The sequence below is a fragment of the Lactuca serriola genome, chromosome 5, assembly GCF_051521515.1.
Source record: "Lactuca serriola cultivar US96UC23 chromosome 5, Lser_US96UC23_V15, whole genome shotgun sequence".
Lineage (NCBI taxonomy): Eukaryota > Viridiplantae > Streptophyta > Magnoliopsida > Asterales > Asteraceae > Lactuca > Lactuca serriola.
In genome coordinates this window covers 284,502,332-284,517,186 of record NC_136412.1, presented here as the reverse complement: position 1 = coordinate 284,517,186, position 14,855 = coordinate 284,502,332, and the positions used below count along the sequence as shown (strand labels likewise).

General features: G+C 31.4%; 1 protein-coding gene across 1 annotated transcript; it reads right to left on the bottom strand.

Moving 5' to 3' along the window:
* Window positions 1-5,289: 5,289 nt before the first annotated feature.
* On the bottom strand, window positions 5,290-6,174 carry LOC145050574 (uncharacterized). The gene has a single exon (XM_078998801.1). It carries the CDS (start codon window positions 6,172-6,174, stop codon window positions 5,290-5,292), a length of 885 nt encoding a protein of 294 aa, XP_078854927.1.
* Between the last annotated feature and the right edge of the window lie 8,681 nt (window positions 6,175-14,855).

The window sequence follows — 14,855 nt, the reverse complement described above, 5'->3', positions numbered from 1 at the left end:
TACATGCCAAATTTGAACTGGCCGGGGAATCATCAATTACAAAAGACTTCTCATGATAAGACCCAAGAACTTATCGTATTGCTCTCTTGTAAGGTAATGAGCATCACCATTTCTGGTGGATTCTGAAGAAACACTAGAAGTATCACTAGAAGGAACGAATGAGGAATTTATGGAAAATAATTTATTCGGATTGCTTTGACTGCTATTATTATTATATTCATTTCAAGGTTTAAAATCTTTAGGATTACAAATCAATTTATAGCATTTTTCAATAAGATGACCCTTACGACATAATTCTTACACAGTAAATTTTGGTTCCTACCCCTATTTTAATTATAGCTTTGATTTTCCTATCATTAAATATGTTATTAAAAGGAATATTAAGTTTTAGACACATTAGAAGAGTACGTAAGAGACCCATTCTTCTGATGATATTCCTCCCTTGAAACACTAGAGAAAGACTCTTTTACTTTAGGAAGATGATCCATCAGAAGAATGTGACTTTTTACTTGCTTAAAATAGTCATCAAGACCACTTAAAAACTACATTAACTTCATAAGTTTTGCATGATCATTGCATTTAGAGGGTGTTTGGATAGGGAAAAAAAATGACAGCTTATTGCTTATTGCTTATTTTCACCACAATAAGCTAATTTAAGTGTTTGGATAGGATGCTTAAAAAATTAGCTTATTGCGGTGGGAATAAGCTAAATAAGCTGATTTTAATAAGCAAGGGGGGTAATGCTTATTGCTTATTGCTTATTGCTTATTAGTCATTTTACTCATATAAGCTGTTTTGTTTGCCAAACACTTCAAATGCTTATTGCTTATTGTTTATTCCCACCGCAATAAACTAATCCAAACACATTTTAAAAAAATGCTTATTCCCACCACAATAAGCAATAAGCAATAAGCTAATTAAGCTAAAAATGCATTTATCCAAACACCCTCTTAGTAGCAGTCTCACAAGTACATTTAGTGAGGTTTGTAAGATCATCAAATTCCTTCCAGAGAGTGTCTAATTTATTAAATTATTGAGATGGAGAATATCCTTTTTGATTAAGTGAATTAATATGTTGATGAATGTTGAAGACAACAGATCCATCAACCTTATTAAGAGTTTCGAAAAGCTCATTCCAAATTTCTTGAGCAAACTCAAAATAGGCATGACTAGAATAAATCGATTTAGATAAGGATCCCAAAATCCACGAGCAAACAACAAGATTGACACGTTCCCATTTTAATGATTTAAGATTATTATCATAATCCTTTTTAACTGGACCATCCATAAAACCTAGTTTATTTCTACGCTTAAGACTTGTAGTCATAGAACTATGCTAAACATGAAAGTTTTTAGTCCCAGTTAGTTTAAAATTTACAATCATAGTTATAGTATTATTTGATGGATGTATATATAAATGATCATCATAGGTTGGAGGATCCATTTTAGTTCCAATATTAGACTCACCGGTTGGAGGTGGTCCAACCATTTTACAAATATATCAACAAAAATCAGATAGGAGCATATAGAGAAACCAGGTAAGGCACACACAAGAAAACACAGACAACTATGACACCTATACGTCTAGACAATGACCACAATATGTTAGGGCCAAAGACAAGTAGTCATAGAGTCAAAGAAAAACAACAAGAAACGATAAAGAAGTAATTGGTATACTCAAGACAACCTGGATCCCCCACATCTACAGCTAAAAAAGATATAGAAGGGAAAAAAAACACTCACAAAGATACAATAGAAACTTTTGAGAAGATAAGTGCAAGATGGCCGACTCCCTTTATTTTATTCCCTATTAGAGTTAATCGGTGATGAAACATGTTCTCTAGAGGGCTATTTTAGAATATATATAGGGATTGGTCGATCAATGACCGAAATCAAATATCCACTCCATAGATAGTGAATCAACAAATTTGCAAAGATTACACAAAGAACTTTGCAGTAACTAGATGTTGGGTTTTATAGGTTATAACAAACATGTACAATGCTAAAAATCACTTAAAATTAAGAAGGGTACATGCAACCTATAAGAATCTACGTCTTCACAAAATATGGCAACATACTTTGAATATAATGTAACCTAAAGGATACCTATTAACATTGAAATTCAAGAGTAGGGTTATATACCTTTTGATTTATTATAGCAAATAAATCACTTCAATTATTTCTTTTTAAGAGCTTGGGAGGCTAGCACCAAAACTATGATGCCTCTAATGGTTTGTACCCAAACCCTAGAACAAGAGGGCTATTAAGAAGAGAGGAGGGTGAGAATTTTGGCTATGCTTCTAAAGGATCAAGTGGTTGAAAAAAGGAGACCCTAAGGCCCTATTTGTACCAGCTTAGGAAACCCTAGTTTAAACATATAATACTATTATTTCAAATCCAGGTGGTTATATAGTTTCATTTTCATCAGGAGGCTTCCATAAACCCTATCAAAGGGTCTCCAAAACCGTCCCCTATAGGAAGGTTTTGGAACATCTCCTTTGTTCTACTATTGAACAAATATAACTTAGTCATTGCACTCTCAATTAATTCTCATTAATCCTAAAATTAATTCTAATTAATTTAAGATTAATTCTTAATTAATTATTTTCATTTCAAATCAATATTAATCACATAATATATTAACATATTATTTATTGAAATTCATTAATCTCATAATAAATCAGTAAATCATTCTCTCTCTACAAATTCTAGTCTAACCAAGTTCTAGTTATGAGGGCAAACCAAAAACGGCTTTGATTCCAGTTACAAGTATATACCAATTTAGTTATGATTTTAGACATCTTAATCTAACACTAGAAAATTAAGAGATAGAAGCAGATAACGTTTTGATTTAGGGAATAATAACTCAAAAACCCTAGATCAAAACCCTAGATTTTCACAGACCACATCAATAATCTAGATATTTTCGTAAAAAAAATATAGATCGACGTATTCTATGGATATCTATAAGGATTTAAACACAAAAAAGGAAATGAAATATACCTTTCGAGTCAAACGAACAATTGGAACGCCGTCGAGTGTTAGAAAAGTGAATCGGGGCCCTCTAGCTTTGATACCATGTAAAGAAACTTATAAAAACTCAACATAAAATTTACAACTTCAACTTTTCCTTAATAATGAGAAACTAGTTCGTTATACATGACCATTAAAGCTCTAACCTCACTATAGAACACCTAACCTTCTCTCAATACAAATCACTCATAAACTATGAACATATAAACAATATGAAGAAACCCTAGAAAGGGAAAACCCTAATTTAAACGATAAAAGATACAAAGTGTGAGTGAAACACTAAAATGACTCGAATGAGCTACACTTCACATCTGCACTCCTTAAGTATTTGGCTCACTAATTTGACCCATTTAGCAAAAGATATGTGTGCCCAAAATAACCAGTTTGATATTTATTACTCCACGGTCCACAATATTTCACAAACAACAAAATATACCCTTGAAACAACTTACCTAACAGAACAACCACTTACACACTTACCATATCAACCCTTCAAAATAAACACATAAACAAAAGCATTCTGAAACCTAAATATTATTATGTTAAGTTTGAAAATTTTAAATGATTGAGATATTTCAACAAATATGCAATGTTTTTATGGAATAGATTCTACCCGTTTATATATTAGATATTGTATATTGTCAACTAATCCAATTCAATTAGCATTAGTCAGTTGAACCGAGCCAGTCTAACTAAACATTAGATTGGATCATTTTATCTATTGGATATTTTACTTCGGTTTTTCAACATATCCAGCTGGATCCATCCAATAAAATCTAATCTAAATTTTATTTAAATTTATAGCAAATTACAAGTTACAAGAAAACCTTTTGTATAATTTCATTAAAACCAAAATACAATAACAATTAGTACTATTAAAAGTTTAACATTCAAAGTTCCAATCGAAATACAATACCAATGCATATATGGATATCTGATTTCATGATAATTCGATCCTATAATAGTTGCGTAATACATAGATAATAATTTGATATATGTGCTCATAATTGGACATTATTCGGATGATAATTCGATATATCTAGTTTGATGATAATTGGATATCCAATTGGATACGATCTTTTTTATTCATTATTGGATCTGGATGGTTGCCTTGTTTAAGAAGCTTGCTTGGTGAGCAAGTTTGACATTATGGTTTGCCTATATAAGGGAAGCATTTTGGTGCCTCCTTCTTCCTGCCCTTAAGAGCCATGAAATTGCTTCCCCCTAACTTGTATTTCAAAAAATCATAGCCTCCACAAGCAAGAGTTTTGGTTTCTTTTTCTCTAAGAAATCGTAAAAGACAATGAGGACGAAGAAGACAATTTTCTTCTTGTTGTCTTCCTTATTATTATTGACTTTCTTCCTCTTGTTGACTTTCTCTTTTGGCCACTGATGTGGCCGAATGCCCATATTTTTCAAGTCTTCTCTTTCCTCTTTTTTGTCTTTGGTTTTTTCATTCATCAATGCAGTATTTACAAAACTCCCATTCACATTTTTCTCCACATGCATAAAATCTATATTGTGTTTTAGCTCGAGGGAAGACCAATACTCAAGCTCAAAAAAGATACTACGCTTCGTCCAATTCAACTCTTTTTTTCTTGTTTCATCGTTGCGCTTTCTTGTTGCACCCCCGTGCTCAGGATGTTTCCCTGGAATACGATTAGGGAGACAAGCCAATTGCTTTAATATAGTTGTATTGCTAAATCGTCTTGGATGTGGCCTTCTCTCAGGTTGACCATTAAACAATAAACTTTGCCTCCACTTACGGTTCATATGCAAGAATCGTCTATGACCAACATAAGACATCTTGTTGGTGACATGAATGGAAGATGTGTCTGCGTTACAAGTAGGGCATGCTAAATAACCTTGACCACTCCATCCAGACAAACTTCCACGCGCTGGAAAATCATTGATAGTCCATAACAACATCGCACGCATGTTGAATACGGTGTTAGTTGACGCATCTCTCATTTGGACTCCTTCAGCCCACAACATTTTCAACACATCCACCAAAGGCCTCAAGAAAACATCAATGTCCTTTGAGGGTGATTTAGGGCCAGGAATCAACAAAGTTAGCATGAAAGAAGACTCTTTCATACATATCCATGGTGGTGTATTGTAGGTAGTTAATATAACTGGCCAAGTACTATAAGTACTATTAAAGTTGCCGAATGGATTAAAGCCATCAGCAGCCAAACCTAGACGAACATTTCTAGGTTCTTTAGCAAACTCTGGATATCTTTGATCAAAATCTTGTCATGACTTCCCATCAACTGGATAATACATCATACCATCTATTGAGCGTCCAGTATTATGCCAACTCATATCTTTAGCTGTGAATCTGGAGCTATACATTCGTCGATGTCTTGGAGTCAAAGGAAAGTATCGCAACACTTTTTGTGGTACTTTCTTCCCCTTTGTAGTTGTGTCCACCCATCTACTCTCCTTACAAATCGGGCAATTCTGCATGGAATCGTTCTCCTTCCAAAACAAAGCACAATCATTTTTGCAAGCGTGGATCGATTGATATCCTAACCCTATCTTTCTCAACTTCTTTTTAGCTTCATAGTGTGAAGCTGGAATCTTGCTCTTAGGGAAAGCAGCTCTTAGTAACTCTACAAGTTGATCAAACGAACTATTTGTCCATCTATTGATCACTTTAATATGCAAAAACTTTGCCAAAAAGTTTAAGGCAGACATATCGTTACATTCAGGGTATAACTTGGTATTGAGCTCCTCAAACAAATCATCAAATTCCGGGTCTATACCTCGTCCCTCCTCGTCTATATTTTCTTCATTTGTAGTTTGTTCCGCCATAACATCATCAATTACATCAAACATCTCATTACTTGTGGGTGTGTTTGTTCTTGGAGTCGAATTGTAGCTTAAATCCGAAGAACCGACATGTTTCTCACCGTGATAAATCCACGTAGTATATGTTTCTAGATACCCAATGTCATGTAAGTGGGCATAAACCGTAGGCAAAACATGTCGATATGAATTCACACACGTTTTACATGGGCAACGCACTTTGCCTTTAGAGTTAACATGTTTCTCAGCAATCTTCATAAAATTTTTAAGACCTTCCAAGTATTTTGAAGACATTCGGTTCTCTCTAATCCAATTCTTATCGATCGTCATCACTGTTTCACTTTTAAAAATTATATTATATATATAGTTATCGAAAGTTAGATTGTATTTGTGCTAGATAAATAAATATATACTCAAGAACGGATAGAGTATTCACAAGTATATAAAAAAATATATACTCGAGAAGTAAAAATCAAATTGATTGGATAGAGTATTCACAATGGTTATGAAGAAGAAACTTAAACTAAAAATCAACGATTCAACGTGTTTTAATAAGAAAATCATATTAATTTGATTTTATATTTAATTTAATTAACTTTAATATTAATATTAATTTGATTTTAAAACTAATTTAATTTGATTTTAATTAATTCACCTTTACTTCATAATTATTTTAAAATTACTAAAAGTATGTTGCTATTAATAACCTAATTAATCTAAAGCCATAATGACCAACATTAAGTCACTAACAAAATTAAACACTTTGAAACCATATTAAACACTTTACAATACAAACAATAGTATCTAATTACATCAAATAACTCAAGATAATACTTTTTAAGGTAATGTTTCTAACTTAACATAATGTATACATGAAGTTTGTTTGCTAGTTCTATAAGGTTGCACATAAACTCAATTTGTAAAGATCTTATAGCCTTATATCATCACTTTTACCTGTAGATAAGTAAAATATATAACATTGTATGCACATAGAAAGCAAAATATGGCCAATATATAACATTATATGCACCTAGAAAGCAAAAAAGCAAAATGTGGCCTTATACCCTGTTTTCACATATTTAACATTTAGACATTTAAGATTTATGCAACATTATGGTGCATAAACAAATGCATATACATATCATGGTTTATTGAAAAAAAATCGTCACTGTGGTATAGCGTAAACAGGAAAAGAACTCAACAAACTAACCTCAAAATCGGTATTAGAGATTGGTCAATCACCGGAAATCCTTTTCTATGGAGCAGTTGAACCTTGATGGCCAATAGAGAAATGGGGTTGTGATTTAGGGCTCCAAATTATTACAAATCAAGCACCAAGCTATTACAAATTAAGAAGCGATGAAGGACCAAAACACTTACCTTTATGGTGGCCGGTGAACTCGAGTGCTGGAACGCCCTGCGATCGTCGACAAGCTTGAGAGAAAAATGGAGTTGGTCTCGACTGCAAACAGAAAGCTGAAAGGGGTTTTTGTTACAGGGAAACACTATACAGACGACATGTCGTTTGTATAGGTACCCAAATACGTCGTCGTTTTGCTTCACGTGATTAATAAATAAAGAAAATTAAAAAAAATATTTCACGCGGATCGGTCACACCTTTCCAGACGACATGTCGTCTCTATAGCACAAGAAACAACATCGTTTTCCAGTTTCTACAACAAGGATAATAAATGCAACAAGGATAATAAATAAATTGAAATTAATTTTAAATCATCCTATACCGACGACATGTCGTCAGCATAGGATGACAAAAACGGTGGCGTTTTGACTTCCTGCTACAAGGAATTAAAGTAAATCGAAATTATTTTTTTAAATCCTTTTTTAGAGGACATTTCATCTGTAAAAATTTTCGATATACCGCCAACAATTCCACGTTTTCTGCCGAGTTTATACAGACGACTTGTCGTCTTTATAGCTCTTCTGGTCAAAGGCAGATAGTCAACGTTTGAAAACCCTGACGACATGTCGTCTGTATAGGTCGACTTTTGCCGACGACATGTGTCGTCTGGATAGGAGTCGTCTGCATAACTCTCTATTCTTGTAGTGGTATGATTGTGATAAAGAGGTTCTGATTTCGATCATTATGTTTTCTTCTTTCTTATTGAAAAGGTAAACACACAAACCCCTTATATTTTAGATTTTTTGCTTGAACTTATGAACATAAATCTAATATATTGATTATGATTTGTTTAAATTTATCTTTTTGTTTGTTTTATTTTGTAAAATTCGAATAAGTATCACGATCCAACACATTTACCTTCAATGAATGTAGGGATCTTGTATATATTAATTAGTATAATATAATGTGTACAATAGTCACTTTTACTACGTCATCAACATTACCATTAATTATTGTATTGTGTTGTATATATACTTCATTCTGATAAGTAACACAAAGTGTTAAAACAAGGGTTATCTTGTGCCTTGTTTAAACTAAATATTTGATCTTCATATTAATGTTCAAGGAATATATCAGAGAAAACATAGTCATCATCCTTGTCTATTATATCCTCTCCTAACAACTTTGTCAAATATTCACCATGAATGTTCATGTACATGTGGCTTTATGTAGACGATATCCATGTTCAAGAAAATATCGGTAGTCTATATCACTCTTAAGAACCCTACGACCCACTATTGCATGGATTTTTTAGAATAAAGTTCTATATTCCATGCCCTGTAAAGTCAACATCACTTACCGTTATAGCAACATGATCATGATTGATTAAGGAATTTATAACGAATACCACTAAGTAATGTACATCCACTAAAATGAATACTCATATATTTGAAGATCACATTCTTAAAAGCCTAATGTTTAATAACACAATGAAAAGCACACATTCAAGGAAATGGAGTTAATAACCTACATGAAAATCATATATTCAAGAAAATGCAGCAAATACATCAACTTGCAGTAATCATTTTACTGTATCTGTTTTCTAAAGTATGAAAGTTAGAGAATTAGGAAAATTAATTGTAGGACCTCCTTCGAGCTTTGGTTTGAAGGTTTTGATGGATTTCAATTTCGGTTTAAGGGTTTGAAGAGGTTACAATATTACGCGAGGGTTAACAATGAGTTTGACAAAAAAATTTATAGATTTAGGGGTTATTTTGTAGTCTCTTAAACTCTTAATTAAGAGGCACACTCTTAATTTTTCAAATTCATAGCGATATGATAGTCTCTTAATTGTCCATCAACATCTAAATTTTAAGAGAATGAATTGCATCTTAATTATAAAAAAATAAAAAAAGAGGAATGTGTTCTAGAAATATCCTAATTTTTCATCTAACATGTTTTCCTCCAATTCTTTTTTATTCTTTTTTATTTCACACTAGGGGCAACCATGCTGCGGTTTGGTGCGGTTTTAAGGTCAAACCGAATTGCAAACCGCAAAGTGCGGTTTTTGCGTTCTTAAAACTGTTGGATGCGGTATTCCAATGGTTCGTTTTTTCCGGTTTCTAAATGCAGTTTCGATTTATATCGATGCGGTGACGATTTTAAACCGAGTCTAAAATTTGGCCCGATTTGATGTTTTTTTTAACGAAAACCATGAAAAACAAGGTTCATCTAAGCTTGTATGGTGAGATTTTTTTTCACTTAAGTCGTTTAATTGCAAAAGTTTAGTTTCAACCTAAAATAAAATATATTAAATCAAAAGTTTTAAGTGACAAATAAAAATTGAAAGTTTGGTTGAATTGTTATAACCATATGACGCATAGTTAAGTAGTGATATATTATCTTGTGGTTTTAACTACAAAAATAAAAATAAAATAAAAAATAATTTGGAATCCCGATTAAGGTTGTGTTTAGGGGTGTAAATAAGCCGAGCCGAGCCCGAGCCTGACCAAGCTCGAGCTCGACTCGTTTAATTTTGAGGAAGCTTGAGCTCGAGCTCGAGCTCGATTCGAGCCTTAAATTGAAGCTCGAGTTCGGTTCGTGAACAATTTAGTGGGCTCGCGAGCCTAATCGAGCTTAAACGAGCCTCTCTCTCTCTCTCTCTCTCTCTCTCTATATATATATATATATATATATATATATATATATATATATATATATATATATAGGCTCGTTTAAGCTCGTTTAGGCTCGCGAGCCTATGAGTTGAAGCTCGGCTCGAGCTGGTTTAATAAACGAGCCTCATATTTAGGCTCAAGCTCGGCTCAGGCTCGTTTAATTCGATCTCGAGTCAAACTTTTAACGAGTCGATCCCGAGTAGCTCACGAGTAGCTCGGCTCACTTACACTCCTAGTTGTGTTTGACGCGCCATAGCTAGCTTATTTTTCGAGCATTTTTATGTCGTCGTGTATAATAAACCAAAAAGTAACTTATAAGCTATCTTTTTGAAAAACTACTTAGACTAGTTTTTTAGGAGTTTTTTTATTTTTATTTTTTTTTTAAATTTTTTAAATATACCCCTTAACTAATTATAGAAATAAATACTCTTAAATGTCCTTTTATGTACTTTTATGTATGCCAGGTTGTTTTTCAACTAGTTTTTATCAAACGTCATTTTTTTATCAGATAACTTTTCAACTATCAGCTAACTTTTTATTTAACAGCTAGTTTTTCAGCTAGTACGTCAAACATAGCCTAAATGGCTAAAACCAACTGTCAAAGTCCAAAGTCCAAATAAAACATGTATTAGTATTTTTTAGTATTTTAAAAAATATGTATATATTATAGTAATATAGATATAAATTAGTGATTTATTATTTTATACACCTTTGACGTAGTTCGGTTTCGGCGGACCTGTTTATTGGTAAAAACCGCAGATCCGCAGACCTTCGGTTTTTGCATAAATGAGATATGCACCATTGGTTTTTGCATCGGTTTAGGTTTGTTGGTTGCGATTTGTTGTGATTTTGTCGGTTTATTTTTAGTCGGTTCGGTTTTTGCTCACCGCTATTTCACATGATCACTTCTTTTTTTCCTCCCACAACCCTCTCAAACTTTATAACAATTTAGACATTTTAAAATTTTAGATTCCAAAAAAAATTCATATCCTACAAAACAACCACTTAAAAAGTTTATAGAGATTTATAAAGTTTTAAGGGATATATACACTAAAGTCCCAATATTTTCAACGATTTGACAAGAAAGTCTATGATTTTATTTTTTTGACAGTAAAGTCCTAACTACCGGCAGTTTTTTTACATGTTTACTCTTCTTTTTTTCCGGTTAGCCGGTAATTAGGACTTTACTGTAAAAAAATCAGGATTTATTGTTAAATTGTGAATTAGGACTTTACTGTAAAAAAAATATAATTTATGACTTTCTTGTCAAATCATTGAAAATATTGGGATTTTAATGTATTTTCGTAACCAAAAACTTTTAATTGTGATTTTCATCGCAACACCACTGTGTTTCTTACCATCATCATATTTACCCTGATACAATCACGATCAGAGGAAACAAATGCAAAAGAGAGAGCATGAGAGGGTGAGAAGATTTGTAAAACTTTATTCTTGGTTCGCAGCCAAATCTTGAACTAAAAAGAGGGGATAAATTGTACAAACACAAACAACACACGCCTAATCAAAATGGTGTGAATGTGGAGAAGGGGTAAAAATGACAGTTTTGTTTTTTTCGCTTATTTAATTCTCTATTTTTAAGACTGTAAAAAGCTAACACAACCCTGACTCTTTATTTCTTTCTTGATTATCTCTATTTTTTCAATGTCGATTTATTAAGATTAAAAAAACTATTTATCAAGAAGCAAACGTTAAAGATTTTAATAGGATCTAGTTGAGCACAACATGTTTAGTAATTCTTATGCTTAAAACTATCATACCATTAAATTTCTAACAAAAAAAGATATGTACACTAAAGTCCTAATATTTTCAATGATTTGACAAAAAAGTCCGAAGTTATATTTTTTTGACAGTAAAATCCTAATTCACGATTTGACAAAAAAGTCATAAATTTTATTTTGACAGTAAGGTCATAATTAACGGCTAACCAGAAAAAAGGTAAACGTGTCAAAAACTACCGGTAATTTGGACTTTAATTTCAAAAAAATGAAATTTAAGACTTTTTTGTTAAATCAATGAAAATATTAAAATTTTAATGTATATATCCCCAGTTTTAATAAGTAATCAACAAAACCTATTACGTCGTTTACGACAACTCGTTTGCCACTTAGGTCTCACATTTGTATGGAAATTGAGAAAACAAGTGGTTACCTTTTTAGAAATTAAAATGAGAAAATTAAATACAAGGAGTATATACGAAATAATTACTTGTTAAATCATAACTTCATAACATATATAAACCCTTGTTTTGTATACAAGAAAGATCGATAAAACCCTTTAAGAAAATAAGCTTCAATATTTTATTTTATATTAATGGCATATTATGGTGTTTTTATTTATTGAACTTTACGTTTGTGCCATTTTTTTATTGATATGTTGGATTATCACGTCATGCCAAATTTTAAGTTCTCGTGTAACTAGACGGGTTTTGAATGCGCATACATTAGTGATGAATATTTATTTTCTTTAAAAAAATGAGTTTTATGGTTGGGGAACATAAGATTTTCTTATATTTCGCGTGTTTCTTTGTCATGCATGAGGAACATGCTATCAGTTGGGATGTATTAGTTTATAATATGGATAAAAAAATAATGTCATGAATAAATGAACTATAAAACTTTTATAATGGTTGTATACTTGTATATGATTTTAATTGTTATAAACCATTAAACCAACTTCATTATATAGCAATAGAAACACTATATTTATAAACAAAAATGCTTCATCTTAAAAAAAAATGTTTCAGTTTTTTGCATTCACGTATCTATTTTTACAATACATTAACAGAATAAATTTTAATTTACAAAATTTGTTAACTTTAGATATATATTAAATACTTGTTATTAGTCAACATCTATTTAATATTAATATCAAATCAGGTTGCACTTTTTTTAACAAACAAGAAAGTAATATAATTGATTTTTAAAGATCTGCTCCATGTGCCACGTTATCTTTAGGCATATTAGAAGATAGAACACCAGATACTTAACTCTATCCAAATTATTTAATAAGTACATTTTATTTGTTTAAGTAAACATAAGTTAAAACATTTACGTTTTAGGTCTTGTTTCTTGGTTTTTAGTAAATGGAATAAAAGAAAATAAAGAAAAATGAAGGGGAAGTAAACTTTTTTATTTTGTGCTCCCGAGTTCAAATGAATAGAATATATAATATTTATTGAATTAAATAATCAACATGTTTATTTGTTTGAGATTATATATATATATATATATATATATATATATATATATATATATATATATATATATTAGAACTAAAGCAGAAAGAAAACCATTTGAATATTCGTTCTAAGTTGACATTTTCTGAAAAAACTATTTGGTAATATATATATATTACCAAATAGTTTTTTCAGAAAATGTCAACTTAGAACGAGCATTCAAATGGTTTTCTTTCTGCTTTAGTTCTAACCTAAATTACCCATGTAGACTTTAATAAAATAAAACAACCTCCTTTATTTTACCAATATAGACAACACACTTAACCATAAAAAAAATATACTTACATCTATTTACCGATAATAGAACAATTGTAACTCTTTTATTTTTATAAAAAATAACAATATCTAAATTACTATAGTAACCTATTTACATTGCTATTATAGGTCATAATAAATAGTTATTGAATCAAGTATTTTTTTTAGTTAATTATGATTTGATACATGGAATTTAAGTATGTTTTCCCTTTTAATTAGGGATGAGCAATGGACCAAAACCGAACCGAACTGGCCCGAAGACCGAGAACTCGAAACCCGAAATTCATGAATTACCTTAATTGAAAACCAAACCGTTTAGGATATGTCGGTTCCGATTTGGGTCCGGTCGGGTTCCAGATCACCTACCGAGTTTTGGTTTTTGGCCCGAATTGTACCATTTGTTGGGCTAAATATTTGTTTGGAACATTTGTTTTGGGCTTCATATATAATAACCACGTACCAAACACAGTTTATAATTTTATTATAAACTAACAATATAAGTTATTAATTTTTAAAATAGATATCAACCGAAAATAATCATTTATATACGTTAATTTGGAATTTGAAGTGAAGAATTATGAAGTTCAAAAAATTGCACAAGTCACACATGGACACCATCATATTTCACTTTGTATTTTTTGTAAAAATAATTACTTAAATTATGTTTTGACATTAACTACTTAAATTTGTTTTTGTAGTTAAGCACTTAACTATAAAAACAAAGATCGATTGAACTTCATATTACCAAAATATTATACTAAATCCAAGAAATACCAATAATTTATATTTTATTTAGTGATCAGAACATGAAATAATAATTTTTAAATACCAAGGGTGAAAGGTGTTTTTAGCTCTCAAAAACAATTTTACTTATCTTGTGTGTTGTCGTCGATCACCAAGGAAGAAACAAAATAAATTGATTTTGTGTTGTTGTGTATGGGAGGGGCAAAAACTATGTCTTATCAAATATATGACCCCTATATGCTGCATCTGAGCTATAAATTTCAATTAAAAGTCAAAGTCTTTTGAACTGACCCATAAATTTCAATTAAAAGTCAAAGTCTTTTGAACCGATCCAGATCTTCTATTGGACCACCGGTTCAATCCGGGTTTTAACTGAAACCCGAATTTCACAAAAAAATGGAACCGATAACTGTCCTGTTTATAGGCATTTCCGGTTCAGTCCGGGTCTGGTCCCAGTTTTCTCTGGTCCGGTCCAGCCTGACGGATTTACGGATTTGTTACGGTTAAACCTAAATCAAATTCTTAATCAAAACCCATACATATAAAAACCTTCGACTTAGTAGCAACTAAAGTTTAATACAATGTCTTGTCCTTTTTTTTTTTTGGACATTACACGTAAAAATTGATGTTACCATTAGGGGTATAAGTATTCTAAAATCTCAAATTTAGTACAAACTAGGGAAGAACCCCGCTTTGCGGGATTGGAAACGCCAAAGAA

What these genes read in the sequence shown, in the direction of transcription:
- LOC145050574 (XM_078998801.1), bottom strand. Translation starts at nt 6,174, where the DNA reads ATGACGATCGATAAGAATTGGATTAGAGAGAACCGAATGTCTTCAAAA.